Source organism: Lonchura striata, chromosome 2, assembly GCF_046129695.1.
Source record: "Lonchura striata isolate bLonStr1 chromosome 2, bLonStr1.mat, whole genome shotgun sequence".
NCBI classification, from domain to species: Eukaryota; Metazoa; Chordata; class Aves; order Passeriformes; family Estrildidae; genus Lonchura; species Lonchura striata.
In genome coordinates, this window is record NC_134604.1 from 106,775,193 (window position 1) to 106,791,798 (window position 16,606).

General features: G+C 34.8%; 1 protein-coding gene across 16 annotated transcripts in view; it reads right to left on the minus strand.

Annotated features, from left to right (window-relative positions):
* The window catches only part of DMD (dystrophin), a 1,151,138-nt gene that overhangs the window by 351,594 nt on the left and 782,938 nt on the right, over positions 1-16,606 (minus strand). For all 16 annotated transcript variants that reach the window (XM_077781657.1, XM_021553010.3, XM_021553014.3 and 13 more), the window contains one exon: positions 9,151-9,315. In XM_077781657.1, the coding sequence (XP_077637783.1) occupies positions 9,151-9,315 (165 nt within the window). The remainder of the gene's footprint in view (positions 1-9,150; positions 9,316-16,606) is intronic.

Sequence of the window (16,606 nt, forward strand, 5' to 3'; positions counted from 1 at the left end):
GAGGGAGTAAAGGGAAAAGATTGGGAAACTGAGTAAGCAGTGAGAAAGGACCATTGAGATTGCAAGAGGATTTGGAGCCAAAAGTGGCTGGAAAATATAAAGTGGTTTGTTGTATTGCCTGGAGAAGATGATTTGAAAGGGTCAGCAGGGTGTTCAGTGAGCTAGCAGTGGAAACATGAATTTCTGCATTCTGCCAGCTCCCTTCCTATCCAGAAGTGGCATTTCTCCATCCATTCCTTAAATGGGACTTGCATTTCTGTCCATCTTTACCATGTCCTCATCATCTATAATAAGTCTGTCATACTCACCCTGAAAACTGTTTTCCAGGGGAAATGGCAGTGCAGAAGACCAGAAAGAATTCCCAGAAAGCGCAGCTTTAACCATTTCCTATGCTTAGAAAGAGGGATGATGACTTCTAAGGCTTTCAACAGGTAGGAGGAGCAGGCAGTGCTGACTCCCTCCTCTCCTCTGTGTCCTCTCCCCATATCCCTCCTTCTGTCCCACACATCCTGAGCTCTGCAGCAGAGGAAAGGAGCGCCAGCTGCAGATGTTTGCAGAATATGAGGGATGAGGTTGTCTCTTCAGGTGGAATACAATAGTTTCAGCTCCTCTTTTAACTGCAGGGAAACTGGAATCAAGCTGAGCATCCCAGGCCATTTGGTCCTTAAAAGAGTAAATCATTGCAGTGGCAAAGAATTTGTGAATGTATTAAATGTAAATGGGCTCCATGTAAGTGCATACAATGGTAATATGCATATTGTTAAAGTCCAGAAATGCAAAAGAAGAAAACCTAAACACTGTTTACTGTATGTCTGCCTTGACTACCCTGTGAAGCTTGTTCAAACAGACAGAGAGGAATATGAAATAAGGTTGGGTAAATATCTGTATTTTAATTTCCTTATACGATGTTTCGTGTGTACTTTTTCCATTTGCTGCCAGTGACCAAAGAAAAAAAAAAAAAAAAGAGAAAAAAGAAAAATTAAAAAGTGAGAGAACAAAAAAAAAAAGCTTCTGTTTTACGTACACTTTGACCCAAATTAGTTAATGTACCTTTTACACTAATTTAAGATTATTTCTACCATCAAAAAGTATTGATTTTAAGAATATAATAGACAACTAAGAAGGTGAAATGACATTTAAAATATAGAATATATAGAATATAGAATTCATCCTTTGTTTTCTGGACTACACTAGTCAAACCTAAAATTAAAATACATTAATCTTTGGCAAGATTAGAGTATGTTCCAGAACTCTTTTAAACACTAAAAAAATTACTGTTCAATTTATCTTACAGCATTTTTTTCCTTTCAAAATTTTGTATTTGAAGTAGGAATTCACAAAATAAAATCTCACTGCCTCAGAAACTTAGAATGTTTTAGAGGGAAAAAAAATTGAAAATATTATTAAATGAAGATTGCTATCAGTAATAACTATCAGTAATAAAAGATATCAGAGGTACTAGATACCTCTTTTCTAGGTTAACTAAGGTGTTTCTGGACTGCACAACTGCAGAGCATAAGAAAACAAGTTTTATTATGTTAATTGAGCAAGGCTGAAGAAATCTGTGAATTTAAATTTTTCAGATGACTTTGACTATTTGACTATAAAAAGTACTGACCCTTAGATTTCAAACACTAAATAACAAAGTAAATAATCAACAGTAACAGCTAAAATTTATGAGCAACTAAAACCATAAAAGCGTTAGCCTATTTGTAAGCTTTTCTTAGCTTACAAACATACTTGCCATTCTTTACATTCTTTTTTGGGTTTCTAAAATTGTTTTTGACTAATAGTGTCTTGTTGACTACATCACAACACAATAAAACATCTTTACTATATACATAATACAAAGAAGTTGGATTTTTTTTGGCTGTAACAAAGCTTTTAACTCCCATTTAAAGCCTTAGCACACCACAAATGTTACATGGACTACATTTAAAAAGTGCAACCTGACTGTAACAGATTGCAAAATGTTAATTTTATCTTAGTCACAGTTGGAGTAGGTTGTAATAAGAAAGCTTTTACTTCTGGTGTGTCTTATCCAGTTATTTTGATTTTTATATACTTAAGAAAACCCTATTATTCTCACTCTGTTCTTTGAAATACAGTATGAATTTAACCATGCTTTGAAGCTTTCTAGGGTTCTTCCTGTAAGCAAGACATCTGGGAATCTCTAATCAAAACTCTCAGTGACTTGGAGTCCTCTCATACGCAGAATTGGGATTGACCAGGACTATCAAGAAATAAATATTTAGAGGAAAAGAAAACCGGGATAAATCAAGAAAAAAAAGTTGCTTAGATTTTCTTATGCTGTCAACTAGAGCACCATTACTTCCAAGATTCACCTTTTTTTTCTTGCAACTGAAGTAAACAAATCTCAACAGAGCAGTCAGTAGGATGATATAAAGGTCAGTATTTGCACAACTTCCTTGAGCCATAACTTTGGAGCTCCACAGATTGTTGATGCCGTAGGCAAAGCTGTTTCAAAGTGTAAAGTATAGGTCTATATCCACATGTTCAGAATAATGTATCCCTAAAAGGTTTAAGTATATTAAATCTGAATGACTGGATCAGAATAAAGAGATTTCAAAGCGCTCATGTATGTCCTTAAATGTCCCGTTAAGGAGACAATGAAGAAGCGACTATGACTTCCATTATAGCAATATTTTCCACCTACTTAGACTGATTATCTGACTTAGCCAAAAAAGCTTGTGATTAAAGATAACCATATTATTTTCAGGACCAAAAAAAAAATAATTGTTTGACCACTACAATAATTGTTTTTTGAACTCATACTAATTAGATATTCCATATTTGCTTTCTTGTCTGAATTAGAACACTACTGATGGTGAACAAATAAGTTTTGTGAAAGAAATTAATTACTGTTTATTAATACAGTATTGGACCTTTCTCTAGTTTGGCAAACAAAGCAGTGACAGAGAAATAGAGTTAAATAAACTCAGCTGAGGAAAAATGTGCAGGTTTTTAACTCAACCATTGAAGTAATTTACCAGGAGATGTGGATGACTATTCATATGTGGAAATTAGAAACCAGTCTTGGCTGGTTTGGTTTTATCTGGGATTTTTAAATTATTATTTTTGAGAGAGGTGTGTTGCAGTTCAAGCAGAAAATAAGCCAGAAAATGGAAAGGATGACTTTATAAAGCAGGTCTGACTGGATGACCAGAGTAGTATCTTCTGACCTTACACTGAACCAACTACACCAATTCTGTGCAGAGATGACAAATTGCTGACTGTTCAAAGCTAGCTGCAGGATTGCCATACCGCATGCAAAAGTTGTAATTGTTTCTGTATAAATGTTTCATAGAATATTTTAACAGCCCAGCAACATTTGTGGGCTTTAGGGGCTCTTTTTAATATTAATATTCTTCACAAAAAAAAGAATACCTGGCAAAATATTGGTCAGGGAAGGGGGATACCATTCTATTAGTTCATGGATGGCCATGTTTCAGTAATTGATACACAGCTTTCTCTGCTGTTAAATCTACTATCTCCTGCTGTTAGATGGCTATCCCACACATTTCTAGCCCAAAATACCAAAGAAGTATCCAGGGAAATGTGTATAAAAATACTATGAAATTGCCACAGACTTGAAAGAAGCAAGGTGATCCTTTTAGAGCCCAAGAAGCAAGGAAAAATTGGAGATAGTGCTGCTAGGGTCAGGAACCAGGGAGATCTGAAAATGCTAAATAAAACTTCCTCATGTCAAAATTCCTTCACTGACAGACTGTATTTAATGTCACCCATGTTATCCTGCAGGGCCTTAGCTTTGCACTGAGGGGATATGGTTGCATTAAGAGTTGAAAAGCAGCCATCACTTCCTAGGACTCAGGTTTACTTATATGAATAAAGATTGAGGCAATACAACCAGCAAAACCATGGTATTTGAATGTGCAGGAGTTAGAAAATGCACATCTTTAGCTGTGGATTTTTTATTGAGAGAGGAAGAAAAATCAAGTTGATCAACATGGATTGAAAGCAGGACCAGGAAAATCAAGGCATTACATAGTCAATAGTATTGAGAGAAGTTACTGATAGAAGAAAAAAAAAGTACCAGCATGTAAACAACAATCAGATAGTAAGAGCTGAACTTCAGCATGTAATTTGTGAAAGGTTCTCCTGCCATGGCTGCATCCACTGACTGTGGCTGCAACACCCACAGCTTAGACACCAATGTTGGCAGAAGCTGTATTGTAAACAGAACTGTTCTGTTAAGTACTCCAATCTTTTACCATGCTATAATGTAAACAACTGTTGTACTATTTCCTTGGCACCATTTTGTAAAATTGGAAATTCATGATGATACCATCTAAGCTGGTGAAGTATGAATACTAAATCATGCAAAATAGCTATCAGAATGAGGGTAAACCCAGGTCAAAGAACAAACTTAGACAGAGTCATACTGTCAAGCTTGGGAAACCAGAGTTGTAAAAGGCACAATATGAAATAAATCCTACATGCAGGAGAAGCTGGTACACTGCAAACTTGGAAGTGTTCCAGTGCTCTCAAGTAGCAGAGGAGTCAAGACTTCTTATATATGTAGATTTCATGCTTTCTCCATGCATATGAGTATTTCACAGGTGTAGGCTACATATTATGCTATTATTGGAAATGATCACGTCAATGTGGTAAAAAATATTCAACACAAAGAACCAAGATCTATCCTAATTCTTTACATCTGTAGCCTGCAAACATGCATTTCAATGTTGATTTATTTGGATAGTTTCTTAAATTAAAAAAATATATATTTGATAGTTTATAGAAGAAAAACTGTAAATAAGGATGAAAATAATAAGTGAAGGCTTTCTAGAGCCTGAGAATGAAGAATCCTTTCTCTACTATTACTCAATACATACATTTCTTATGTATTGAGAAATGAGTGTGATTTTTGACACCAAATTTGCTAAAATTTGTCATGCTTAACTGAGGATGAGGGTCCTAATTGTGGCCAAGAAAATTACAGAGACAAATCATAATGGCATAAAATAAAATATTAGGGTTTATTGAGCCATACTGTAATTCTTTGAACTAAGTGTAGAGCTATGATAGCAGAATGAGCTGAAAGGAAAAAAAAAATCAGCAGGAAATGTATTTTATAGCAAATACTGTTGCAAAATACATTATGCTTTCTGGGACTGAATATCTAAAAAAAACCATTTCAATTTAAAAATGTTCACATTTTTCTTAACATATTTTGCTGCTTTTTAAACTGACATTTGTACATACTTTAGAAGCTAACATGTTGCCCAAAACCTCAAATGACAGAACGTTCCAGGGACTGTAGGACTATGAAATCACCTGGTATATACCTTGGTCACCACAAGGTCTTACTCCACATGGGTGGCCAAGGAGCATGCTGGACTTGTCAAATCTCCTTATGTCTGCATCTTCTATTCTTCTGTTTTCTAATTGCATCACTGTGAAGGGGGGAAGAGCCCATCCCTCTATGTATGTTTTCATATGTTTTAGGATTCCAGTGTAGGAAACACCAGGTATTAAGCATCTGGAACCACAAACTGTTTAGCCAGTGATGACCAATTAACCAATTCCTTTAACCAACTCCTTAGGTTGCAAGTCTTTCCATAGTGAAAAGTTTTAAATGAACTTGAGGCCCCCACCATCTAATGCCCATGGTGAAGGAAAACCAACAGGACAGTGTTGGATCCATGGGTGGTGCCTATATTCTGCCTAACCTGTGTCTCTCTTTTCCTCTCTCTCTCTCTCTCTCTCTCTCTCTCCTCTCTCTTTTCTATTTCATTCTATCTCTCTACCTCACATTTTACAGTTAAAATCTGTATTTTTTGACTTCAGCATATGATCATGTTTGCACCTCCATTTGGGTAGACACATCTCTCAATAATTGGATCTTAACAACTCTTATGTTCGTATAATTTTCATCTTTCCCTGATTTTGCATGTGGTGACAGAAGTAATGAACTAAAAAGGGAGAGGGCATATGTTCAAGTTATTCAGCATAACCCCACACCATTAAATTGTGAGCTGTGCTTTCAACATGGGACAAACTTCAAGGTCTGAGGCAATGACCAGACGTGGTTGGGGATCAGCGCCAGCCACAGATGCAGCAACGGGCACTTGGGATGCAATCAGGTTTTTGGGGGAGTGGGAGTGCTGCTGAAAGGATGCAAGCTGTGCTACACCACTTAACCTCTAGGCCAAGAAATGGCCCTGGGCACTTCATAATTACTAATAGAGATGTAGATTTAAGAGCTGTAGTACCTGTAGCCAAGCCCAGTTATGTATTGTGTCTTCAAAGTCTCATTTTGTCAAGTTTTCTGTAACAACATGTAATAATTTTACCTTTGGTTGCACCTTTTTTACTCTCATGGAATTACTTTCGTGCCACCATTAAAGGTTAACACTGCTGGAGATTTTATTTAATTATTCTTCTAAGTTAATCTAAGGGACTTCTCATCTCTTTCAAATAGCTGATTTTTGCAGGTGGAAAAAAGTTACGAACTTTTAAACTGGTATTAATTCAGAGAAATTGAAAGTTGTCAATGCAAGTTGTGAAATTCCCAGATATTGTCCTTTATATATTTATCATGCATGTATTATGTAGATCAATAACATTTAAAAGGTTAAATCAGAATATCAGATAAAGACCTGCATTTATTATATCCCTTGATTTGTGGAAGAAAATACAATGATAGTTTTCAGATTGTAACTGCATGTCAGAAGCAATGGTTGCTATGGTTTTGAGAGAAAAAATCACTGTATTCTGGAAAATCCATTCAAATATTGATAATTGGTATTTTAGATGCATTTTAATTTTTTGTATCAGTCTTAAATTTCAGCTACCACAAATTTCTATAATTGAAATTTGCTAAATATAAGTAAACATGAAAGAAACTTGCTTTTAAAAAGGTATATTAGTTCAACAAAATATTGCTGGCAAGCTAAATATATCTCAGCAATATATTTGAAATAAACACATATCCACTTCCTCTTTCTCTTCTACCTATCCAACTCCATATGTTCTTATAATTTATTTCAACCTGCTTCTGAGGTCAGAAGATTTCTAACATTCAGTACTTTGTTGCTTTTAGAAATCAATAACCATACAATAGTTAAAGTTTATACCTACTCATGTTAATTTTGGAACACTTTTTCTGCAAAAACAGATTAGAAAACAAAAGAGTCAGGAGAGGACTTAATGGCTGGAGAGAATAGGCTGCTTTCTTCAATTATATCTACTCATTCTTAACTCAACCCGTTATTAATGGTCTTTGCTAAATCTTAAAAAAAGGTTCTGAGGATCTGCCTTCAGAGATAATCTGCTTTCAGAGATAATTAATAAATTGTCTTAAATGTAAACGTTTCTCTCTGTTAAAAGAAACCTATAGTCTGGATAAACCTAATTCAACATCTTAAAGAACTAAAATCTATGTCTTTTAAAAGCAATCCACATAGACAACATGCAGATAAGAAGCAAATACACTTTATATGATTACAGTCCTTATAATAGTAGTAGTCCTTATAATACTTAAAGCCCTTATAATCATAGCTAGGTTACCTACAACCAAAACTGGTCAACCTTTACAGGAAAGTGTTATAAATTTATCTGTGAAAGAAATATGGTGGTGTCTTTCACAGAGAGAAAGGGTATTTCAGTTTCTTTGGAGCTCTTCATTGTCCCCCATCTCTCAAGGCATACATGACTTCCTCCTTCCATTTCAGGACTACAGATTTTTAATTTTTTTTTAATTTTCATTTTTTTCCTGTTCTTGCAACCAGTTTTCAGAAATATTCTAGTCACATCACCACAAGATGGAAGACCTGAGCAGAACATTTCACTCACAATATGTATGGAAAACAATAGTCCTATAAATTGTAGAAATTTACCCCTCTTTCCATTTTATATAAAATTCAATGGTGGAAGCATTCTAGAAATACAGGAACAAAATAGAAAAAATATTTTAATCACCTAAAATTTTTTGTTAAACTACAGGAGATAAGGAGTTAGTTTTCTTGAAACCAAAATTCCATCAGTCATTCAGTACATATAATGACATTTGCAAAAAGCTACACTAATTTTATCCTTTAGAAAGGGAATGAATGCTACTGCTGAACTCATTCTGTCAATTATAGGACTGCAACAGGACTTGAGAGTCAGTGTTTTATATAACGCCATTGTATGGCTTAAAAAGTGTCTGGACATTAAACCAGTTCCTCAGCAGAAACTAAGTTAAAGTAAACTTAATAAACATGCTCTGCAAAACCATATGTCTTCAGGAGCAGGTATTATTTCATTTCTTGGAAGACAAGAACATTTTTAATATTTACATTATTTTTTATTTTCTGCTAAAAATTGCACCATCAAATTGATACAAAACAAAACTCAGTGTCTTCTGTTTAATTTTCACCTATGTGAACAAGATGGTGAGCTACTATAAATTATAACCTGAGAGATTTTGATTACCTATTGTACTTTAAATATTTCCTCAGTTTATTTGAACACCATGTATGCATAGATAAAAATCAAGGCCAAAGATCTAAGTCTATACCCAGCAGGCCAGTTGATTCTGGACAGTATTTTTCAGCATGAATTCCTCTAGCCTCAGTCAACCCATACACAGAGATCTTTTTTCTACTTAAATATATATCAAAGATCAGATTACAATTTTTTTTTCACAGTTATAATCTCCTTTATTGATTCTGGAGTGTTATCTGTGCAGTTAAATACCTTTCCTTGCAATATCAGAATTGCATTATTATCCTAAATGTTCTGATTTTCATATAGTCATAATAGCTTTAATGAAATAGCTTTAATGGTTCAACACTGATATCATGAATTTTAGTTCACTTTATATTAAAATGTGATGCATTGGCTTTTGGGGCTATTTTTTCATGTATATAATATGGCAAAAATAATAGGTTGTACTTATATATCATCTTGGAATCATTAGTTCTAATCAGCCCTCTCACTAGAAACCATTCAGCAGAAAAGAATAAACGGTTTCCTTAATTCATAGAGCTTTGAACTTCTGGGAACTATTGCTGACTTCTGCCTCAAAGTTACAGCATTAATAAACACGATACAGCTGATGCTGCAACTGAATTTTTGACCACTAAGTACCCCAATGCTTTTGTAAAATGGAGGAAAATTTACCTTAATATCAAAGGCTCCTGGCTGACCCACTTTGTTGTAAAGCTCTAGCTGGTTCTTGACAGGTGTTATCCACAGTATCACTTGATTTAGTTGTTGATCAAGTTCAACAAAATCCTGAAGCAGAATCTCTATTTCCTTTTGTTTTTCTGGAAGATCTTTGGACACCTGAAAAAATACCGGAAGCCATTTTTGTAGTGAAAAAAAAACACAAACAAACTACAAAATAATTGAATGCTACACATATATACATTTATATAAAATGTTAAAATAAATATTTTATATACTTGAAGAAGGGAAAGAGAGAGTAGATCCAACAACCAAATTACTATGGCTGGTATCTTGCAATTCAGTTGAAACACAGTCTGTCCTAAAAAAACCCAGTAAAAAAAACCAAAACACACATACAAAACCTAAAATGAAATTAAAAAAAACAAAATCAAACCTTACCATCAGGCTTTTCAGTATTTTTAGTAAAAAAGAAATGTTGTCTCTATATAGTAATTGTTTTAAAGCTCAATTTTTAATCAGGAAAATATTGAAAACATTAAATTGATCACTGTAATTATAGCTAACCTTTCTTGACATCTTAAATGTAGATATTTATAAGCATGTATTTTCTTATAAGGTGTCTTGAGTTGCCAATTGGATCCACAGATGCACTCAGTGAAGACAAATAAGGAAGAAATGTATCATCAATTCCGATCAGGCAACTTAGTTCTCCAATTTACATTCAAAGCAGTCAGAGTTTTAACTAAGCACATTCTTCTATGCCAACAATATTAGAAATTAAGAATCAGTGAATGTCACAGTTCAAATCCATCTCTGAAGCACTTGGAGTAAATGTAGGAACAGGCTGGCAATAAATAAGCCAACACAAAGCTCCATGCTGTCCTTCTCAGACTGTTTTCTACAGCTAGAGAGGTGAGGTGTCACAACTCTACACCATGGGCAACACTGCAAACATACACTAGGGGAGAAACCATCTGTACTTTCCTAAACAAAAAACAATACAAAAAAAAAAAAAAAAAAAAACCCAAACAAAAAACCCAAACAAAATGAAAAAACAAACCAAAAAAAAACAAACCAAAAAACAAAACAAAACAAACAAAAAAAAAAACCACAAAAAAAACCAAACAGCAAATATAGGGCATGGGCAGTGGTCCATCAGTTAAATCAGCCAAGAAATATGGTTAGTTTTCCATATAATAAAAAGTAAGGTTTCCTAATGTTCATTTTTTAAGTATATTTTTTTTACCAAAATGACCCTTTTAAAAGTGGCAAAACATGACATTTCTGAGACACACAGTATGAAATACATCCCCTGTAAATTAAGCAGCTTTAATGGTAGCACTACTATCATATTGCCTAGCTACAGAAGTATAGTCTCTGTACTTCTAATCCCTGAAATTTTTCAGAAGACAATAAATGCAAATTCAGAGTCATGTGAGCAATGAGTGATACTATAAACAAACCACCAGGTGCTGGGAGAATGCAAGGAACACAACTGTCTCATGGCATATAGGGTTTTTTAAAAATTTGGTGTGAGAATATTGATTTGTAGGTACTAAAATAATTCCTCTACATAATCCCTTCATGTGATTTTTTTAGACTGTATGCAAGGGGTATTTGTAATTCAAGAAGTTGATTTGCCATATATTACATTGTTTCCATTGTTCATTATAGACACCTTTTAACATCCTATATAATAAAGACTGATCCATGAAACAAATTACTTTTACTATCTTCCTAACATTTTAAAATATAAATTAAAAATCTGCTTTTCCAGAATGGCTCTAGAAAAAAAAGAAAACAATTAAAAATGCATTCATTTCCCTTATGTGTTAACTCAAAATTTATGCAGACCTTGGCCTAATTTCATACAAGATTGGTTTCATCTTTCTTACAACTTTTGAATGTTAATCTTTAATGTTTACTAGCTTTAATATTAATGTAAATAAGTTCCACAGAAATACAATTGAAAGCAAATAGGTAGTCATTGGCAGATAAAAATCCAAGCTGACTTCTGAATATCTGAAATTTAAAGTAATGTGCTTCCAAACAACATTAATCAAGTATTTTGGGTGTAATATAGGAGAGAGAAAGAAAAATTTGCAGAGGATTTAGGGAGAGAAAGAGAAAGGGGGAAATAACCAATTATATATTAAGGCATAGTTCACCCAGAACAGCAGAAGATGAATGATTAAGTTTTGGTGATAAGCTTCAAGCACTGTTTTCAAAATATTTATTTATCCCACCTATGATGAGAGGCAAACTTAATTTAAATAAATGCAGCCTCTTCTTACAAATTGTCTCCTGCTCTAAAATTAGAGCACAAATATAGGATTATAATATTTTTAAGATAAAGATAAAGAAATCTATGTAAATATGATCTGTTGATTATATGTGGTAGTGTAATCTAATTTCACCAGAGAGATAAAAAAGAACAACAGCAAATAAATGAAAAACTTTCACCAAATCAGGTTAGGGCTAGAGGTAAGCATTTAACAAGGCAATTCCTTGTAAAATCCATGTGTCACATGCCATTGTGTGAGAATCAGAGCCTTAGATTCTGGTTATCAGGGATTTCATTTGCCAGCCCATTGTGGTTTGTTTGTTTTTTTTTTTGTAAGCTCTGGCATAAAGCCATCAAATTGGCTAATCAAATTAGAGCCTGATGAGTTTAAGGTAATTACAAGTCTGCCTATCAAGCCAAGGTACTGTTGCAGACTGTCTCCTGGGGGACAGCTTGTTTCCTGAGCTAATTCTGCAGCTCACCAGAAGCATAAATTGGAAAACCTCCACGGAGTAATGGGCATGGACATGATGACTGGCTGTTCAGATTTATGGCCTTTCTGTGGCAGAGGAGTACATGTGGAGATGGGGCCCTCCAGAATCTTCCCTGCTGTTTTACTCACAGTCCTTCCAGCTTGCTCTTCACAACTCCAGGAGATGCACCCCTGAGGTGGGATTCCAATGCTGGTGGGAGCTACAGCAGTCCCACAGCTGCTGTTTCTGGGCTTTCTGAATGAGTTGGTAGAAGTTCTTGGATGCCTCCAGGGAGGAATGAGCAGCAGCTATTGTCCCACTTCAATACTCTCTTTTACATGTTTTGCTTTGGGCCCCATCCTCCTTTTATTCACTTGTCTTGGGGTAACTATCCAGTGTTTACTTAGTTTCATTCCCTTTGGTACCTTATGTCTTTCCCTCCTGTCTAAGGAAGACCATGAAGTTTTATCAGATGATGGCTGAATTCTTGTCTAAAAGTAACAACCAATAGGAACAGTGGCCATAAGGCAAGACCAGCAGCAAAGTGAAAACAGGGCAAACATGAAATGCTTTACCCAGGGTCTGATGAAGCAGTGCTACAGACTGGCAAGGAAGACACGGTGCAAATATAAACATGAATTGAATAAAAGTAACTTCAGTTGGAACATCATTCTAAAAATCTGGGTTATCTCTTTCAGTGCAAATTAAACATTTTCAACTTTGCCTTATTTCACAACAGATCAACATTGACAATACACCTTGGTTTGCAACCAAAGATGCAAAATGAATTTGCAAGCGGAAACACCAAAAGTATGGATTATACTTTCAATGAAAACAAATCTGAATTCAACATCAAAGCAATGTTACGTGTCAAAACATTAATCTCAAAGCATGTGATACATCTAAAATTTTGTACTTTAGTTCAAGTACTAATTAAGTAAGATTAATTGGAAGCTTAGTGACAGAATAATGCAAAAGATTTAAGCTCTAAATGGTGAAACAGCAGAAGTGCTTAATTTTACCAACTGACACTGGTCTTCACAATATCAAATTTTATTCTAACCTGAAACTATCAGACCATTTTCCACATGTTAAATTTCACTTATTCTAAATTTTGCTCTTTTCATTAAAACACATACAAAAAAAAATCCACAAAAAAACCGCCGGCACAAAAAAGGTAACATCTCTTAACACATGAGAATATCTGAAATTTGAATAATTGCATACTTTCAAAACTTAGGTGTTCATCAAAGTATTTTAATTTCTTCTCCTTATGAATTTTAAAATTACTTTTATTGCTTGCTTCTCTTCCATTTAACCTGATGTCTTGCATAATTTTCCCCCACAAGTCACCTAAACAACACAGTACTATATTGATTCTATCCCTACCCCAATCTGATTACTTTGGTGCAAAACCTTACCTATGCTCATCTTGGCAACATGAAATATTTCCCTTGCTCCACTTTTCCACTGCTATTTCTCACTTGAGCTTTAGATAGTTATTTTTTCAGTCTACACACAGTTGTGTGCATGCACTGTGGGAAGAATTAGACCTCTGAAGATGGAAAGGAATATCAGTTCTTATGATAACAGGTACAAACGGAGGAAGGATTTTTACAAAGTATGTCACTTGATGAAAAATCACACCCTGTTTGCCCATTCTGTTTAATTCTTATGAATTTCCAGAAGGCAGATTGAATTAAAGCAATATCAATTAAAATGATGGTTGTGGAGTTACAGCTCAATCTTTTAACTCAAGAACAATGCTCAAAATGAAAAAGTTGAAATTAATTAGGGAGAGACAGTAAGTAAGAAATATCAAATATTGGGGAATAATTTTGCAGAATTCAGAAATGCTATTGCAAATTAATTAACATGATTTATATTACTGGTAAGACTTCATTATAAATAAAAGTAAGGAAAGCTACTGAAATGACTTGTACATATTATATTTCAAGTGACTGATGCCTGATTTCAAACATCATTTCTCTCTCACAAATCAATCTCTTCCCCTGTTTACCTGAAATGACCAAAGAGAAAACAATGCAATTATTATCCAGATATTTGAGAATATAGATGAGGACATGCATCCCTCCAACATGTAATTTTCCAAAAAAGAATATGAAGAATTTTCTTTGTGGTAGGTGGAGAGCAAAGAAATCCCAAATTCCAATATTTTAACAGCAATGAAAATATGTCAGTTTCTTCCTCCAATACAATAGTACCCCTTTTTCTTGCTATCTGCCTCACCAAACTCTGAGAGGTCAGCACTTATAAATGGGCTTTATTTTGAGGAATCAGAGTGTAGATTAAAATTTAGCTATCCTGATATGCATAACAAGATAAGCTGCAATAAACATGAGCAAAATTATGTTGTGGGATATCTGTGAAGACTTTCAAAAATGTTATTTTTGTATGGCCCCCTTGGGAGGGTCACTTAGATATACAAAGGACTCCATGAAAATAGGCTCCAAATATAGAATACCTGATAGTGACAGATTTAAAAAAATCAGAATTACTAGCATAGAGAAAAATAAAGTATTCTGTATGAAGAATAGAGGAAGCCTTCTGTATTAATTTCTTTGCTTACTAAATGTAAATCAAGCAGCACCTTCTTCTTGCATTTCGAAAACATGGAAATATTAGGAAAAGAAGCAACAGTGACTGATTATACTGCAATCAGCCCAGAGCATAATTGGACTGAAAGCAGGTTTGATATCATCCAAGGGAGGACCTGGATAATAAAGAAATAACTGAAGTCATAACAACTATTTAATGCAAGCTTCAATCCAGAGTTATTGATAAATCATAACTTACAATTCCATAGCACTTGTAAGATGATTACATGAAACAGAAATTCTTACAGCCACTGTTCAGAAAGTTTGATCTGCTCAAAATCACCATGCCTAGAGCATGTACTAAAGAATGATTTAAAATGTAAGAAGGAAAAGTTGATTTACATGCATCATTTCTTCATGAAAAACAATCAGGGTACAAAAGAGTTTCATATAAGTTCAGTTTAGGATGCCATTTAGTTAATTAACTGAGCCATTTGCATTAGCAGACTCAATATTGACTTTAAAACAAATTCTAAGTAATTCCTTTAAACTCATGAATATTTATGAGCCATAGTGTCTCTGAAAAAGTTGGAGTAAAGATTTTATTATTAGAGGAAGATTAAAGCAGGCTACTAAAAATATGTATAGAAGATTTTATTTCCTAAATATAGAAGAGTTTTATTTGCTTTTTATCTACCATTTCATGTTGTCTTGCAAGGTTCCCAGGACCTGACCTTGGCAGGTATTTATTTGGTCTTGTTTTTTCAAAAACTTCTCAATGAAATATTTGTAATATTTTCTACTTTCATTTTTATTAAAAAATCTTTTTTTCCCCCATGAATGCAGAAATCTAAAGCAGCTCAAAAAAACAATGCCCCAAACAATTTTATGCTTCATCTGGATGTCTAGATTCTTAAAAAGCAACCAAACATATTCCCCCACCCCAAAGACTTGCTTTGTTTTTCCTCCATGGTAATATGATCATGTATATCAGTCTTCTGAATATCAATATTTATATATGAAATACTTGTAACTAATTGTCATTCCTCCTGCTCTCCACTCTCAGCAATTCTCCTTTGTCAAGGACATTTTTGTGCACAAGTCCCTTCACCTTAAATCTCTGCTAAAAAATCTACTCCAGGAATATCTTTTATCTTTTTTTCTTAGTCAGTTCCTGAAATCGAAAAGCAGTCACAAAGGCCTTAGAGTTTAGGTCTCTCAGTAATTCTTAATGAAGAATATTATCCTGACAGGAAAATTATTTTAAAATAAATGTAATACCCTCTAAATATCCTTTCCATGGTTTAAAGCTGAAAGTACCATATATATCCCTCAGGCTGCACGCAGTTCTGTGACAGACTGCAGTGGTTAAAGACTTAAACTTAGGATTTTGCCCATTATGGCAAAATTGTATAAAGAAACTGCCACCACTAAAGCCCACTCCCCACATTAATGTGCTTCCTGATGGGAACTGGACTGTGAGCTAAGCCCCCTGATGGGATCCTGAGGTAAGATAAAGGTGATACTATTGTCCAATTATCTCAGGTCTAGGGAGAAGTAAACAAGGTTGGAGGGAGAAGAATATATCCACAAAGAAAGCCAAACTCAGCATCTGTGCTCAGAATCAGCTCTGGATGGGTTTGTGGTGGAGGACAAGAGTTTTTGGGTGTGTGACATGACTCCAATCTTCTCTTACACAAACTGGCTCAGTTGTAAGAGAAGCAGGATCCCAGGAAGGCCACATACATGGGATGTTCATGTGAGAGGCAGCTGAGGAGGTGTCATAAACCATCAAAGAGCCCAAAGTGTCCCTCATATTGATTCCTGAGGCCTTGCACCAGAGGACTGCACGTGAGGCAAAGTGATGCAACAGATTCAGAGTCTCTTGCAAGAGACCGTGTCAAACTTCTTCCCTGGGGGAGGTACCTGAGCATTCCTACCTGGCCTGAACATATATGAATCCATTGAACTCTGTGTTTTGTGGGACCCACTGAGAAGACCAGAAGAAAAGGATCAAGGACACCATCAGGATTCATGAGGAAGCTGTGACTGCAGTGAGGTCTCCCCTCAGTCTCCTCCAGGCTGAACAGTCCAAGGCACCTCAGCTGCTCCTCACATGGCTTCCCCTCAAG